General features: G+C 40.2%; 1 protein-coding gene across 2 annotated transcripts in view; it reads left to right on the forward strand.

Moving 5' to 3' along the window:
- LOC149124891 (tolloid-like protein 1) overlaps positions 1 to 16,347 on the forward strand; it is a 342,676-nt gene that overhangs the window by 201,350 nt on the left and 124,979 nt on the right. For both annotated transcript variants that reach the window (XM_089302008.1, XM_089302009.1), the window contains 4 exons: positions 3,876 to 3,991; positions 11,658 to 11,760; positions 14,231 to 14,347; positions 15,490 to 15,635. In XM_089302008.1, the coding sequence (XP_089158134.1) occupies positions 3,876 to 3,991; positions 11,658 to 11,760; positions 14,231 to 14,347; positions 15,490 to 15,635 (482 nt within the window). The remainder of the gene's footprint in view (positions 1 to 3,875; positions 3,992 to 11,657; positions 11,761 to 14,230; positions 14,348 to 15,489; positions 15,636 to 16,347) is intronic.

Genomic DNA, 16,347 nt, shown 5'->3' on the forward strand with positions numbered 1-16,347 from the left:
ACCCCCTCATCTGGGCTCTTCCTCAGGCAGGCAGTAGAAGTCGAATCTAAGACAAGATCCTGTTTTCAAAGCATGAAGTTTTGTTTGTTTGTTTTTAACAGGAGCCAGGTGCTTCTCCTGGTCTCCCATGGGGTGCAGGGCCCAAGCACTTGGGCCATCCTCCACTGCACTCCCTGGCCACAGCAGAGAGCTGGACTGGAAGAGGGGCAACCGGGACAGAATCCGGCGCCCCAACAGGGACTAGAACCCGGTGTGCCGGCACCGCAAGGTGGAGGATTAGCCTAGTGAGCCGCGGCACCAGCCGATGTCTTGTAAATAAAGATTACACACTTTGAATGATGGCATTTTCCTTGTGCAACCATTTACGTACATTTTAATGGTTTCCTAGTATGTCAGCATTTTCATTAAAATAGTTATATATGATAAAAAATGGAATTAAAAGTTAAGTTTGGGATCGGCGTTCAGTCTCGTGGTGAACATGCCGTAGCAGAGTGCCTGGGTTCATCGTATTAGTTGTAATTCTTTAATTCTTACCCCTCGCAAATGAAATTGCAGATGGATTTCTTTTTGGTTGTTCTTACCTTTCACTTTGCTTCTTACGTGGGAAATGGGAGAATCAAGAAATATAGCACCAGAAAGGATGATTAAGATTAGACAAATACAGCAAATGAATGCAACACATTTCCATGTCTCTTGTTGGGTAACAATGCAGCCTTCCGCTTGTAATGTGCACACCAGGCAGAGTGCTCACCACAGTGAGTGGCACTGCCTGCCCCAAACAGATGGACAAAAAGGTGAGGCAGAGTGCACGGGCAGAAACAGCTACACCCTTTCCTCCCGAGAAAGTAAACTAACTGATCCAGTACCCATTATGCAACCTGCATCCACCCCCCCAGGGCACCCCAGGATGTAGTGACCACTATTCTAAGTTCACCTGGACTGTGTTTAACTCCCACATACAAGAGACAGCATGCACTAGTTGTCTTTCTGTGTGGCTGTCCTATTTCACTGAACATTACAATCTCCAGTTCCATCCATATTGCTGCCATTTCTTTTTCATGACTGAATAATATTTCACTGTGTATATGCACCACATTTTCTTTCTTTCTTTCTTTCTTTCTTTCTTTCTTTCTTTCTTTCTTTCTTTCTTTCTTTCTTTCTTTCTTTCTTTTTTGACAGGCAGAATGGACTGTGAGAAAGAGAGAGAGACAGAGAGAAAAGTCTTCCTTTGCCATTGGTTCACCCTCCAATGGCCGCCGCAGCCAGCGCACTGCGGCCAGTGCATCACACTGATCCGAAGCCAGGAGCCAGGTGCTTTTCCTGGTCTCCCATACAGGTGCAGGGCCCAAGCACTTGGGCCGTCCTCCACTGCACTCCCGGGCCATAGCAGAGAGCTGGCCTGGAAGAGGGGCAACCGGGACAGAATCCGGTGCCCCGACCGGGACTAGAACCCGGTGTGCCGGCGCCACAAGGCGGAGGATTAGCCTATTGAGCCACAGTGCCAGCCTGCACCACATTTTATTTATTTATCCTTCAATGGACCCCTAGATTGATTCTATATCCTGGCTACTGAAAACAGTACTGCATTGAACTTGCCAGTGGCGGTATCTCTCTGCAGGCTTATTTCATCACTCTTGGGTATATAGCCAGGTGTGGGATAGCTGGTTCATACAGTAGACCTAATTCTAGTTATCTGAGCGCTTTGTACTCTTCTGCATCATGACTGGACTCATTTGCATCCCCACCAACAGTGGAGGTTCTCTTTTCTCAGCATCACTGCTGAGAAATATATATGATTTTCTCTTCTGTGATAGCCATTCTGCCTGGAGAGAAATGATACCTAATTGTGGTTTTGATCTGTCTCTTCCTGGTGGCAAGCAATATTGAATTTTTGTCCATATAAATTTATTGAGGAAAATTCACAAATGATAATTGCAATGTGAATACAATTTTTTGCATTGTTACCTTACATACAGGCACTATTTTATATATTTTATTTATTTATTTTATTTATGTATGTATTTATTTTGCCAGGCAGAGTTAGAGAGAGAGAGAGAAAGAAAGAGAGAGAGAGAGAGAAAGGTCTTCCTTCCGTTGGTTCAAACCCTAAATGGCCACTACGGCCGGCGCTGCGTTGATCCGAAGCCAGGAGCCAGGTGCTTCTTCCTGGTCTCCAATGCGGGTGCAGGGCCCAAGGACTTGGGCCATCCTCCACTGCCTTCCCAGGCCACAGCAGAGAGCTGGCCTGGAAGAGGGGCAACAGGGACAGAATGCGGCGCCCCAACTGGGACTAGAACCCCGGGGTGCCAGCACCGCAGGCAGAGGATTAGCGTAGTGAGTTGCGGTGCTGGCCATAGATTTAATTTCTTAACTGTATATTATGTTTTGTTTAGAGAATATTTATCTTTATAAGAGCAGGGTTGTATGGATGTATCTATGGATTCAATCTATCTCATGGTTTTAGCTTCACTTTAGCAAATCTAGTACCAGAATTTTCAGTGGCTTCTTGGTACTTTAAAATATTACAGAATGAAAATTGTAGTCTTTTTCATTGAAACTCAGTCAACTTCCAAGTCATTATTTAGCATCTAAAATGATCCTACTCGGAAGCATATTGTTTGTATTCATAAAATCTTAATCAGTTTTCATTTTTCTAAGTCTTCTTGCAATGTTACATTTATCAAGTGTGCTAGATGACTCAGAACAGTGCTGAATTATGGATTCTTGACCTTGAGCTTTTTGTTTTGTGCTAAATTTACTTTTATCTGCCTGTTCATCAGAATAAACATTGCTTGCTCCTACTTTAAATGTATTCTATTATGCAAACATAGTCTGTTTTCCTGAATAAATATTTGTGTCACAATAGACTATCTTTATGGCTCTGTTTTGCTTAGAGGGTCATAATGTTTCTTTCCATATTTAATACAGGATGTGCTGCACCATTTATAATTTATTGGGGATTGGGGGAGAGGGAGGTGGCTCTGGAATATGGTAATATCTCAGGTTTGATTGTAGTCTGCTTCAGAGGGCAAAGACTGTCCATTCAAATTGCTGAGTGAAGGTGACAAAGGTGGCCTGCAATGGAGAAAACATTCTTGGATTACAGATACTTCAAGCAGCCTAGGTTTGGGCTGGTAACGGGGCCTCACAGAAGCAACAGGCAAGCCTAAAGCACAGTGATGGCCGCACACAGATCTTGAACCTGTGCAGCTGATGATATGCTCCGTGGAGTGAGACAAGCTTAATAAGGGGAAAACGCATTTCCATGTCTGATTGATAGAACAGAGATGGTAAATAAATGTCTAGATCTCTTTGGAAAATTTGAATATTCCAGGATGGTTTTATCTTTCATTTTTTTTATTTTGTAAAAACAACTCTGTGTGTTTTTTGATACCACCTATGTTAGCTAGTTATTAATTTTTGAGTTTATTTTTTAAATCTTGATGTGCTATTCACTGTTAAGCTTAGCCTTAATTCACACTGGCTGTATTTAGGGAATGTTTCAGGTGGTTCCACAACCATATCAAGAAGGTATCGCTGACTAGAATCTGAAGATGGGTGTCCGCTAGGTTGGCACCTGCTCCTGGGGAAAGAGTGGGAAAGGCTTCCCTGAGAACTTTATGAATGCCAGGGTATTTATCTCATAATCTTATTTTATTGTTATTCCCTATGCTGCTATTAAGTATACTGGAGATCTGAAAAGAGATATAAAAATAACTTACTTAGAAAGTAAGTGTTTTATAAAATGCAGTTGTATATACTGTCATCTAACAACAAAACAGGCATGTGCACACACACGCAGACAACTTTTTATTTATTATGTCCATGTGCTTCATAAAAATTGAATGGTGACCTTGCTTTTTTTTTCCTTTCAGCATGTGGTGAAACCCTACAGGAGTCCAATGGCAACCTCTCCTCCCCAGGATTCCCCAACAGCTACCCTTCCTACACGCATTGCGTCTGGAGAGTGTCTGTGACGCCAGGGGAGAAGGTAGCTTCTGCCTCTGTGTGTTCCATTTCAGTCTCATATAAGCGTAGTGTCTCTCAGAGGTTCATTGTCTTGCCAATGCCATTTTCTTTCTCTTTTATTCTTGTTTGACCTTTCAAATAGGAGCCTGTAGTACGGTAATATCTTCATTTTCATTGTTCGGTGCCTGACACCATGTGGAAGACCCAGAAGAGATCCGACTCCGGGCTGTGTCTCTGTCTCTGTGTCTGTCTCTCTTTCTTTTTCTCTCTCACGCAAACAGATAGGTAAATAAACTGAAAAAGAAAACAAAGAATTTCTGGAAGGGGTGTATGTGTAACCTGGTAGTTAAGATGCTGGTTTAGACCCATGTATCCCACCTCAGCGTGCCTGGGTTCACTCCCCAGCGTCCGCTCCTGACTCCAGCTTTCTGCCAGTGCAGACCCTGGGAGGCAGCAGTGACTGTTCAAGTGCTTGGGTCCCTGGTGGGGACCTGGCCGAGTTCTCGACTCCTGGCTTCAGCCCTGGCCCACCCGGAGTCATTGGTTTGGGTATCTGGGGAAGTGAACCAGCTGACTGGAGCACACACACTCTATCTTACCTCTCAATTAAATAATTGCTTTAAATTCATGGAAAACATGCATTCTCATCTAATTCCACTTTCCAGGAACTTTTTTGAAGCCCCTTAATAGATACTTTAGGCACCAAAATGGCTATAAATGAATCTTTTCAAAACTATGCCCATAATGTATAAACTTCAGATGAAAGGAGGAAATTTCTACAACGTATTCTTAAGCTCTTAGGAAGAGATGAAAAGACATCTTGAATGTTCCTACTGTCCTAAAAGATGCCAAGTTATTATTTACTTACTATTTGAAAGGCAGACTGACAGAGGCAGAGGGAGAGTAGGGGCAGGGGAGGGGGGTCCGGGAGGTGGGGGAAGAGAGAGAGAGAGAGAGAGAATTTTCTGTCTACTGATTAACTCCCCCAATTGGCAGTAATAGCCAGTGCAGGGCACCATGGAAGCCAGCAGACTGGAACTCCATCAATCTCCCACATGAAATGTAGGGTCCCAAATCCTTGGGCCATCTTCCACTGCTTTCCCAGGTGCATTAGCAGGGATCTGGATTGGAAGAAGAGTAGGTGGGGGCTGAAATGGGTTCTCTGATATGGGATGCTGCAGTGACAAACAGTAGCTTAACATAGGTAAAGATGGAATAGAATGGGATTAGCAGCTGACCCTGAGGGTCCACAGATCCCAGAAGTAGAAGTTGACAGGCATTCGGTTATCTGTATCACATTAAAAAAAAACCTGTATTTTACCAAGAAATGTATCCTAGAGCAATTATCTGAGTTTGTGTAAATATAGTTATTTATAGTGCTGAAAATTCTAAACAAAAGAAATTTTGAAAATGAAAATAATTACTAGAGAAAATGTTTACAATATAATATACAAATTTTAAAGCAGATTAAAAGTTATAGGCATGAAATAGTCTAGTTTTTAAATTACATGCATTGGGAAAAGTAAGAAAAAAATTACATGCATTGGAGGCAAAATTGTAGAATTAAATACACACACACACACACACACACACTACCACATGGACTACTTGTTGGGATCACAAGTAGGTTTTATTTCTTCTTTCTTTTTCTTTTTCTTTTTTGTGTTATCCACATATTATTTTGTGCAGGAGAAGAAAATGCTTTTTTTTAAAAAAAATGTTGTTTTGCAACAATGTGGATTTAGTTAATTTCACAGAATTGTGCACTGAAAATGGCTAAAATGGCAAATTTGTTGTTAATGCCCATTTTGCCAAAGTCAGAACACCAAGTTTCCAGTCTCCCTGGGATTGAGCCTCCCGAGGTAGAAAGTGATTCCTGTTCTATCCAAGGCTATTTTTGATGTTGCACAGTTCATGCTTGTGATGATCAAGCATGTGCCACTAAGAATGCAGCTGTTTTAAGCTGACAAAAGCACACAGCATTGATTCTCCCATCTCTTAGAATTGATTAGCGTTTGTGCAAGGGCATATCACTTGCATTTGGAATGGAGTTAATGTAATTCCTTTCCTGTACATTCTGCTTAAATGCTGTCATTTGACTACTTATCTTTGGCAAATATTTCTTTTTAATCACTCATCTATGTTTTACATACACAGTGTCAATTCACAATATAGTGTTTATATTGCCAACAGCACTGCTTACATTTAGCAAATACTAAATACATAAATTATGGATTCTGCTAAAATAGATGTGTCTTCTGATGCATGGGATAAATCCTTGCTCTCAAGAACCTTACAAAGTTATAGCTCAGTAATGTACTTGTCTAACTCTGAAATATGAGTGAAGGAAGCAAGACACAGCTTGGCATGAATTTTAAGAAGCTCAGATCTTGTTGAGACTCAGGCATTACTGAAGAAAGGGTAGCATTCTATACAGACTTGCAGAAATGTAAACATTTTCAAGGAACAGGGCGAGAAAAAGTGGAATTCAGTTGAATTATGGACACCTTGTGTATAGGAATAGGGGATGAATTTGAGGAGTTTTTCAGGGCGCAATAGCAAGAGAGAAGGTTTACGTAAGTGGGGTATTTGAGACAGTGAAAAATGAGGCAGCAAAGGTGGTGCATGACTCTCCCCTTTGATATGCAGGCTTTGTTGAGACTCACGTGGCCATAGAGTGTAGCGTGAGTTGGGAAGGGTGATACCGAAAACCAAAGCACCTCTTTTGAGGCTCTTGCAGGGGTATCCAGAGATATAAGGACAGCACTGGCAGTACAAAATGAGCAGGGATCATTTTTAGGGATATTGTAGACTATCTTCTCTCTGTAGAAACTGGCAGTTAACAAGAAATGGGATTGAGTGGGGATTAAGGAGAGAAAAGTTTAAAAAAGTCTTCCAATGAAAAGTAGGCATGACAGATCAAAATTTCAAAGTACAAATATTGTATTTTGGTTTGAACAGAAAGATTATTTTAATAGCATAGTCTAACTTCCATTTTCCATCTGTCTTGTAATTAATCCCAAACAGAACACACTCTTAATCTGTTGTAAGGAAGGGACTTGAAAATAAAGTCCCAAGTTCTCCCGCCCACTCTTCTTTAGACTTCGTCATCTGTAAAATGTTCATTTTCCTCTGACACTTCCTAACTAAGATTTTTATGCTTCCTAGCATATTTGGATTAAGGAGATTAATAAATTTAAGAACCTATTTTTAAAGTATATGTATTTAATTTATTTGTGAGGCAGAGAGATCTCCCAACCACTGGTTCACTTCCCCAAATGCCCGTAACAGCCAGGGATAGGCCAGGCTAAAGCTTGAAACTGGGAACTCGATCTAGGTCTTGCACATAGGTGGTGGGGACCCAAGGACTTGAACCATCATCTGCTGCATCCCAGGGTGTGCTGGAATGGGGAGTGGAGCCAGGACTTGACCCCAAGCACTCCAATATGGGATGTGGACATCCCAAGAGGCATTTTAACTGCTGGGCTAAATGCCCAACTCTAGAGAAACACTTTTATTTCCTTTTTATATTATTTCATGGCTTATGTTGTGACGATGACTGATGTTTATGTGAAAATATCAATACATGAGCTTCTTAGCACTTCTTTGATAATCCATGAGTGTTTTGCTGCACATCACTCAATTAAATATTGTTACTTAATTTTGCTAAGATAAGTCTGATATGGTGGCTGCCAGCTAGCAATAAGAAGATTCATTTGACCCCAGAAAGTTAAAACACGCCAGTGAACTAGGAAGCTAGAACTTGAAGAACAATCTCTGGTTATAGGAAAAGATGTGATTTCTTTTTCCTTTAACATTTTACAGTTCCAGAGCTGAACAAATCCTTCACAATTAGTTATATCAGGGATTCACACATTTTCTTTCTCTGCAAACTACATATTGCAAATTTTGCCTTTTTAGAATGTAATGTCTTTATTGCAAATATTTATTTCTAACAGTATAGTAGAAAAATATTCATAGACTGTGTGGTAAGGGAATGACTCCAATACAATTTATTTTTTTAAAAAAACAGGATGCAAGCAGAATTTGGCCAACAGGCTATGGTTTATTGATCCCTGATCTGCTCCCTTTGAGCCTTATTTCTGAAAGAGAAAACTGTATTCACTCTAGGGAGTTCATTTGACTTGTCCAAGCTGCTTCTGGCTGGAGTCCAGTAAGCTATTTTATCTTGCCCCTTTTGTTCTAATCTCTCTCTGAAAAGCCATTTAATAATATCAGTCTGATTGGCAAGGTTTGTATAGTCCTTATCCTAAGCACTAAAAGGTGTAAATTTTTCTAACTAGCCTTTTTATATTGCCAATGGAATCTGTTTAGGAAGTCAATATCTTAATTGTGCCGACTAAAGTTCATTGATTCTGTCTTTCCCTGGAGACTTGTAGATAGCCAGTCCCTTGAACTTTTGATCTGTCTTTCTCCATGATTTTTTACTCTGTAGCAATCTAAGACTAGGTTTTTTTTTTGTTTTTGTTTTTGTTTTTTTTTTTTTTTTTAATTTTTTGACAGGCAGAGTGGACAGTGAGAGAGAGAGAGACAGAGAGAAAGGTCTTCCTTTTGCCATTGGTTCACCCTCCAATGGCCACTGCGGCCGGCGCGCCATGGCCGGCGCACCGCGCTGATCCGATGGCAGAAGCCAGGTACTTCTCCTGGTCTCCCATGGGGTGCAGGGCCCAAGCACTTGGGCCATCCTCCACTGCACTCCCTGGCCACAGCAGAGAGCTGGCCTGGAAGATAAGTTTTTAGTAAGCAAATGACATCAGTTGCATCAACTTAACTTTGCAACCAAGACTCCTAACCAAGAACTGAATGTGCATGTTTCTAGAAACTCCCTCAATCATAGGTTTTAAAGAAACTATGATTGATTTGAAATTGATACTTACATTTGCCATCAGAAATAAAATATTTACATAATTGTGATCTATAATTTCATATTGTTATTTTTTGGGAAAAGATGCAATGTATCTATACAAAGTAGCATAATATGAAGCCACCAAATATTTTTCAAGAGCTTTTGATTTGTAACTGAAGTATGATTCTGTTAGCAACCTTAGTCAAAAGCCAGCATTTTGCTTCTGTTGTCAAAGTTCTAAGGATTGGATTTTAGAAACCTATCTTTATTACATTTTCTGCTTCTAGGACTCTATATTTTATGTTAATATAAGGTCAACTTTGTTCCTCCATGGCAGTTGGCATTTAAACTAGAAGATCAAAAACAAGATAGGAAACTTCCAAATGTGTATGTGTTTATGAGTGTGTGTGTGTGTTCTGAAAGTTCAAATATTAACTGTTAGCAGTCGAACCAGATTATTCTCAGTTTTTGGTGAAATTTGATGATTTACATGTTTCCAATGTAGCTGACTTTTTTCCACATCCGGGAGGAAATTGAAAATATTTGCTCATCATTGGAAAGCTTCCTTTCAAATGCAAGAGGAAAGCCACTGAGTGAGCTTTGGTGTCTGTATGCTAGCTTTGCTGTCTGTGTTGTAAGAAGGAATTCTTAAGCAGGCACATGAACTGAATCCTTGGTGGGTACTATGGGGGAAAATGCAGAATGAAACTCGATAACAGGCAGTATTCCCCATTTGTACAGATGTAAACACCAAGTTAAGAGGAGAAAAACAGAAATGATTTCCCAGCTACAGCTGAAGGATAATGTAATGTTACCTCGGTATTTACAAGTGGAGAAAATGTCTGGAAACTTCATGGGAAGAATCTGAAATCTAATAGTGATCTAATACATTTTGATAATCAAACTTTGAGGATTACTGGCTAAGAAAGAAAAGAATGATATGTACTTTGCTCAGATATTTGAGAAATTATTGAAAATATTTGGAATAATAAAATTGGATGAAGGGAAAGACAAAGAAAGAAAAAAGGAAAAACATATATAAGAAAGACAAAAATAGATGAACAATTCTATTGAACAAAACCAATTTATGCCATAACCTATTGATTTACCTTAAAAAAATAAACAGCATATCTTTATTTTCTTGTCCTTGGGAAATTTCCATGTGGGTAATAAAAAAAATACATGTTAATGTGATTTGAAACCAATGTTGATGTACAGTTTTATTGGTGATCACTGTGGTACCAGACATAAGATGCCATTAGAAATACAAAAATTTTGTGGAAATAGGAATTAGAAGACACTTATTTTCATGTAATTTTTTGAAATACATGAAGTTTCTAAAAAATATACAATTAGCGTGATTAAACTTTTTGAGCTCCTCATATGCATACATTTCAACAATTTTTCTTCCAAAATATATTTTTACTTCCATTTCCATGAAGTTTTTGAACACTTTTCATATTTGTGGTGATATTATCTCTTCATTCTGCGAAGGAGTAAACTAGTCCAAGGTTGATTTACCATTATTAATACTTAGATTTCTGTTAAATTTTTTGTTCAAAAAAGGGGAGAAGCATGCTTTTTGACACAGAATTGGTAGATTCTTCTAGAATATGGATTCAAGGTTGATTCAGTGATATCATCCCAACACTCTTAAATCCTTGAGAATTACCTCATATTCAGCTTTTTCATCTGTTGCAAAGTGTCTTTTAATATTGTATGAACTATTTTTTGTAATGGAAGCATTTCAAATACCCATAATTAGTTGCTTTTAGCCAAAGTCCATTTCAGTTTCTAGAGTAAAGAGTAGGAGTCATAAACTTATGATTATAAAATAAACTGAAAGTATATCATTGTAAAAATTAAAAGGAAGCATAGAAATGCAGGAGGAAGGGTGGGAGCGTGGGCAGGAGGGTAGAGTGGGACGTATCACTATGCTCCTAAATCTGTGTATATGAAATACATGAAATTTGTTCACCTTATGTAAATAAAAAATTATATATATGAAAAGTAGAATAGAGTTAGAGCAAATATTTTCCAAATCATCAGTAAGTGCATCCTTTGTGTAACTTGGATCCTCCTTCTGGTATAATCAAGTAAAACTGAAAAGTAATTATTTGAAAGTGAAGTCTTTTTATCAAGTTGTAAGATTGTCTTTCCTAGAATTGCAGCATCATACTAACAAAGCACAGAATAAAAGGTCATGTACAATAGCTTTGAACTTGGAAGGTCTTTGAATCCATGTTCTTGGAGCTACAGAAGCACAGTGACATCTGCCTTTGATTATAGTTAGATGAATAAATATGAATCCTAGGCTGTATTTAAAACATTTCTACATACACAATGATATTATGTTCTGGGAAATGGCACACAGTGGTTATTTTTAACATAATTATAGATGTCTGACTCGTCATCTTTGAAATAAATTATTAAAAAGAAGACCTTCGTGGAAAAATCAGAATTTTTGGTTTAGGCATGTTTATCCTGGGAAAATTCAAAATAAACTATTTGACTAAAGAGTTCTATTTTAGAATTGTTCACATTTTTATACAAATTGGGTTAATTGCTAAAATATTGGTTTATTCAGTTCTTAACACTGTGCTTCTACTGACATTGTCAACTACAAATGAGAATGTGACAACATGTTTTCCAGGTGTGTGTGTGAAGAAAAGATGTTAGGGCGATGCTAATAAAGAAAAGAGAAGGAATTAGCCTGGAACACACTTTCACCGTAGACCTGGGCTCCTCACTTCCAAAAATCACATCATCGTGTAGAATTACAATCATTTTTACTCTGTGTGTTTTCCCCTCTGTTTTGCAGATTGTTTTAAATTTCACCACGATGGACTTATACAAGAGCAGTCTGTGCTGGTATGACTACATTGAAGTGAGAGATGGGTACTGGAGGAAGTCACCCCTCCTTGGTAAGACGCTGTTTGCCTGCTGCATTGTTGTGCATGCTATCTGACCTGTCTAAAGAAAGTTGATTCTTCCCAGAGTTGCCGTAGAGATAAAAATATGTGCCATCAGTATTATCTTTAGTTTCAGTATACTTTTTTCAACCATACACAAAATATTCAGAAACAAATCACTGATTAAATTCATCGTTTTTTAAAGTTAATCAGTCAACCAGATGGAGTTTAAAAGAGCATATATTGTGCAGCAGATTTGCTTCTGAACATGATTGACAATGGCTTTCCCATGAATTGTAACGACTGTGGCTAGCTTGAACAATGTCTTTGCATTTTAAATTTAAGATTCATAGCTTGGGGCTGGTGGTTGGCCTAGCAATTAAGATGCCTAAAGGGATGCCCACATACCACATCAATGTGGGCTGGGTGAGTCCTGGCACCATGTTCAATTCTAGCCTCCTGCGAGGTGCACCCTGGGAGGCAGCAGGTGATTGTTCAAATAGGTGGGTCCCTACCAGCCATGGAGAGATCTGGATTGAGTTCTGGGCCTGTGGCTTTAGCATAGCCTAGCCCGGGCTGTTGCCAGCCTTTGGAGAGCTCTCTTGGTCTGCCTGTCTCTATCTGTCTATTTATCTTCTCTCTGTCTCTCCACCTCTCGATAAATAAATAAAATTGAACGCAGTTTTGATGAAGAAACGGACACATTCCTTGTGTATGGGCTGTTTGTGTGTGTTTTGCTCATGTAATCCAGTGAGCTGTCAGGTACATGTAGGGCAGGTGGTTTCCCAAAACAAGCAGATTCCGTGTTCCTGAAACTTCTCAGACAGCTTTTCTGTGGCTGAAAAGAGGCATTTATAGTCTGCCTCATAAACCGTAGCTCAGATTTGGTGCTCACCAAAGTCTGCCACCCACGTTTAACCACAGACCGCACTGTTAACTTGCATGCGGCGGCTTCTGTTGCCTCTGTATTACTTAAAGGTGAGAGCCGTATGAGCACACAAGTGTCTTCTCTATCCGGATCTCGTTTCTAGGCATTGTGACTTCTCCTTTATTTTTAGAAGCAGCTGTGCTCAGTTGAGTTGTGTGCTATGCAGATCTTTTTCTAAAACCTGCTGAGTGGACACTCTTACATTAAAAGTGACAGCAACCTGAGTAAGTCCAAGAGGAAATGTTTAAAAATAAGGGAAGAGGAAGGCTTGAACAAATGCGGCTAAGTTGCATTGAGGGAAGCGTTATCTTTACATTTAATTTTGCAGCCTGGGTGAAGCAGTTTGTTACATAGGGATGTGCCTTCAGAAGGAAACATTTCATTGAGCTCATATTGGAAAATCAGACGCAAATACAAAATGTGAGAAAGCACTTGTTTAGAGGAGCGTCTTTATGGCAGGGTTCAGCGTAGAGTGGTCCACCGGACTGGCTCAGTGTGTTTGTTTTCATGGGCAAGTCCTTCCCCACCTTTTCTTCCTGGGCCTTGCTCTGAGGGGTGTATTCCTTGGACTGCTGGCTCAGAATCATCCGGAAAGGCATTAGGATTGTGGAAACTCGGGTCCCACTGCGTACCTCTGAAGCAGACTGAACTTTGTCAGTTTCCCAGCCATTCGCACGCACACTCTAAGAAGTACTGCTTGGTGCTGCCTGCCTCGGATGGACTGTGCAATTTATGATGTGTTTTTTCACTAGCTATTAGTGAGGTTTGCTTTGTTCAAGTCAGCCAGCATTTCTCGTATGTTAAAACTACGTATGGCATTTTTCCAGAACAAAGAATATGGATAACAATTAATATGTGTATAGAATTATTTCATATAAATTGTCACATTTAACCATTTTGTCATCATGTGGAAGCCTAGAGCACAGTGACAGACATAATGTAAGTAATACAAATGTGGAGGGAAGAGTGAGAGAAATGATAGGTCTTATATGTGTGTTTTCTGTCCAACTTATCTGTGACTACACAGTTAGAAAAGATTGTAACTTACAGCTGAGAGTTCTGCCTCTCTGCCCACATGGCTAGAGATGATGGCTCTGTGGGTAGGATGGAAGGTGAGCATTGCTATTAGACACGGGAGGTAGCCCAGGGGTTTCTAGAGGAGCGATCTTTAAACGTGTCTGGACAAGGAAATCCACTTCAAGGTGAGAACACAGCCTTGGCCAAGTCATCCCATGCTAAGGAGCAGATGAAGAATTCGACCCAGCGTCTTGGGGTGATGTGCACCTGTTTCTGTTGTCCATCGAGTAAATTCCCTACCTCCGTACCCCACGTGGCCTCTTACAACTGTGTTTTCTGAACAGCCTGTCTTAATTCTGTATGCCAGTGGTACAGACATGAGTCGGTCAATGTGATAATTCCAAAGTACACATCTTTTAATTCTGTTGTTTATGAACTTTCGGAGCTTCCTTGTATAGACTTTGCAATTATCATGAAAATCCATGATCACACTGAGTCATATTTAGGAATCTCTCTTTATTCCTTTCCTTCTTTTAGGTAGATTCTGTGGGGACAAAGTGCCAGAAGTTCTCGCCTCTACAGACAGCAGGATGTGGATCGAGTTTCGTAGCAGCAGTAATTGGGTAGGAAAAGGCTTTGCCGCTGTCTATGAAGGCAAGTCCCACTGGATCGCAGAGATCTGTCCATCTTAGATCTCACAACAGAAGTGTCTGCTCTTTCAGCTTCATTAGAATGATATTTAAGTCATGCTTCTAAATTACTAAATTCTCTGAACCTGTTTCATAATATTCACAAGGATGATTTGAATAAAAATACTCCATAAATTTAAAGTGCGAGAACAACTCATTGTGACCCATTATCAATGTCACAGTAACTTCTAAATGTGCTTAGGGGTATGTGAAAGAATACACGTGACACAAGAGTTCTTAAACTTCGTTTGACAATAACGTTAAAATGTTATGAAGGCATTCTTGCTTTTCTCTGGGCTGATTCGCTGGGCTGCTGAAGGGCTCTATTCTAGGAAACTGCAACAGAGAGGAATTGTGTGCACATTTCTGGAGTGTGCTTTGTCTAAACAAGAGGCAGCATTCAAGGAAGGATTTATTAGATGCTTTGTTCTGCACTTCTCTGACACGGTACACTGGCATCGTGCCTCCTGGCTTCCAGAACAGCTCCTCTCTTGCCAGGTTGTGGGTGGAGGAGACCCCGGCACACGCGTTTAGGTGATTTCAAAGACGATTTCTGCTTCCCTTAAGCCTTAAGTCGACGGAAGCGTTTTGTCTTCAGAATGACGCACACAGCAGCGAAGCGGCTTGCTGGGCTGGGGCCACAGATGTTGAGCACATGGCAATGGCTCCCTGCAGAGGCCCCGGGAGTGCCGCTCTGGGGAAGACGTCCATTCTGATGAGCTGTTCACCTGTGGTCCAAACGAGGGAATGAGCCAAATCGGAGAAGCACCGCACAAGCTCACATGGAATTCATTTACCAAATCCCCGAAGGATTTTAAAAGTTTTAAAAAAGAAGTGTTCATTTTGGTGAATATATGAAATAACAGTGATTAAAAATTGAATAGTCCTTGGCCGATTGTTATCTGACATTTACAGTGAAGTGACATTTTTTTTAACCGTATAAATTTTTACAACAGCGCAACCAGTCAACTTTGATTTTTATAACCTGATAATTTTATGTACTCAGCTCCAGGAACTGAACTTAAACATCACCTTAGAAGGAAAGGGAAGTGGAGGGGCACGTCGTCGAGGTTTATTTATTTGCTTGTTTTTTTTTGCTTACTTCAGCCATCTGTGGAGGTGAGATACGGAAAAATGAAGGGCAGATTCAGTCTCCGAATTACCCTGACGACTACAGACCCATGAAGGAATGCGTGTGGCGAATAATGGTGTCGGAGAGCTACCACGTGGGACTGACCTTTCAGGCTTTTGAGGTAAAGTCTTTTAGGCGAACTCTACTGGGCGTATTCTCCATAAATGACAGTGCCACGTAAGGGACTCCTCATTAAGTCAGCAAAGAACCGGAGAATCGGCCTTTTAATCAGCGAAGAAGCCAAGGACTGCCTATAAAATGCAAGATCAAGAGGGACAGGATTTTTTCCTTTCCTCTCCTCGTAGACATTTCCAAGAAGATTAAAGTGCGTTTACATTATCTGCTCTATTTGAATCGGAATGTTTTGAACTACTGACAATCTTTTTTTTTTTTTTTGACAAATGCGTGGAGTTGTTTCATGAGACTCTTGGAGGGTCCATTACGTGATAGAACTTTTATTTCTCTTCTAAACTAAGAGGTTAAAAGGTAGACTGTCTTTTTGTTGGGGGGGGGGAACCCAGTTTTTGTATTTTTTTAACCATCACACAGATAAGTGTTTATATCAGAAATCAAGATTCTGAGCTGCTTTCAGCTTCATTAGGGAAGCTGGAGGCCTGGGCAGTCCAGGCACCACCCCCACGAGCCCACAGAGGCTCACACCTGCCTGCACGCCTGTGCACTATCTTTCTTTTTTTTTTTTTTTTAAATAAAATATATTCATTTATTTGAAAATCAGACTTACAGTGAGAGGGAGAGCTGGAGGAAGACAGAGATCTTCCATTTGCTGCTTCACTCCCTAGATGGCTGCAATGGGCCAGACTGAAGCCAGGAGC

The sequence above is a fragment of the Oryctolagus cuniculus genome, chromosome 8 (genome assembly GCF_051225735.1).
Source record: "Oryctolagus cuniculus isolate XC-2025 breed Fujian yellow rabbit chromosome 8, ASM5122573v1, whole genome shotgun sequence".
Classification (NCBI taxonomy): Eukaryota; Metazoa; Chordata; class Mammalia; order Lagomorpha; family Leporidae; genus Oryctolagus; species Oryctolagus cuniculus.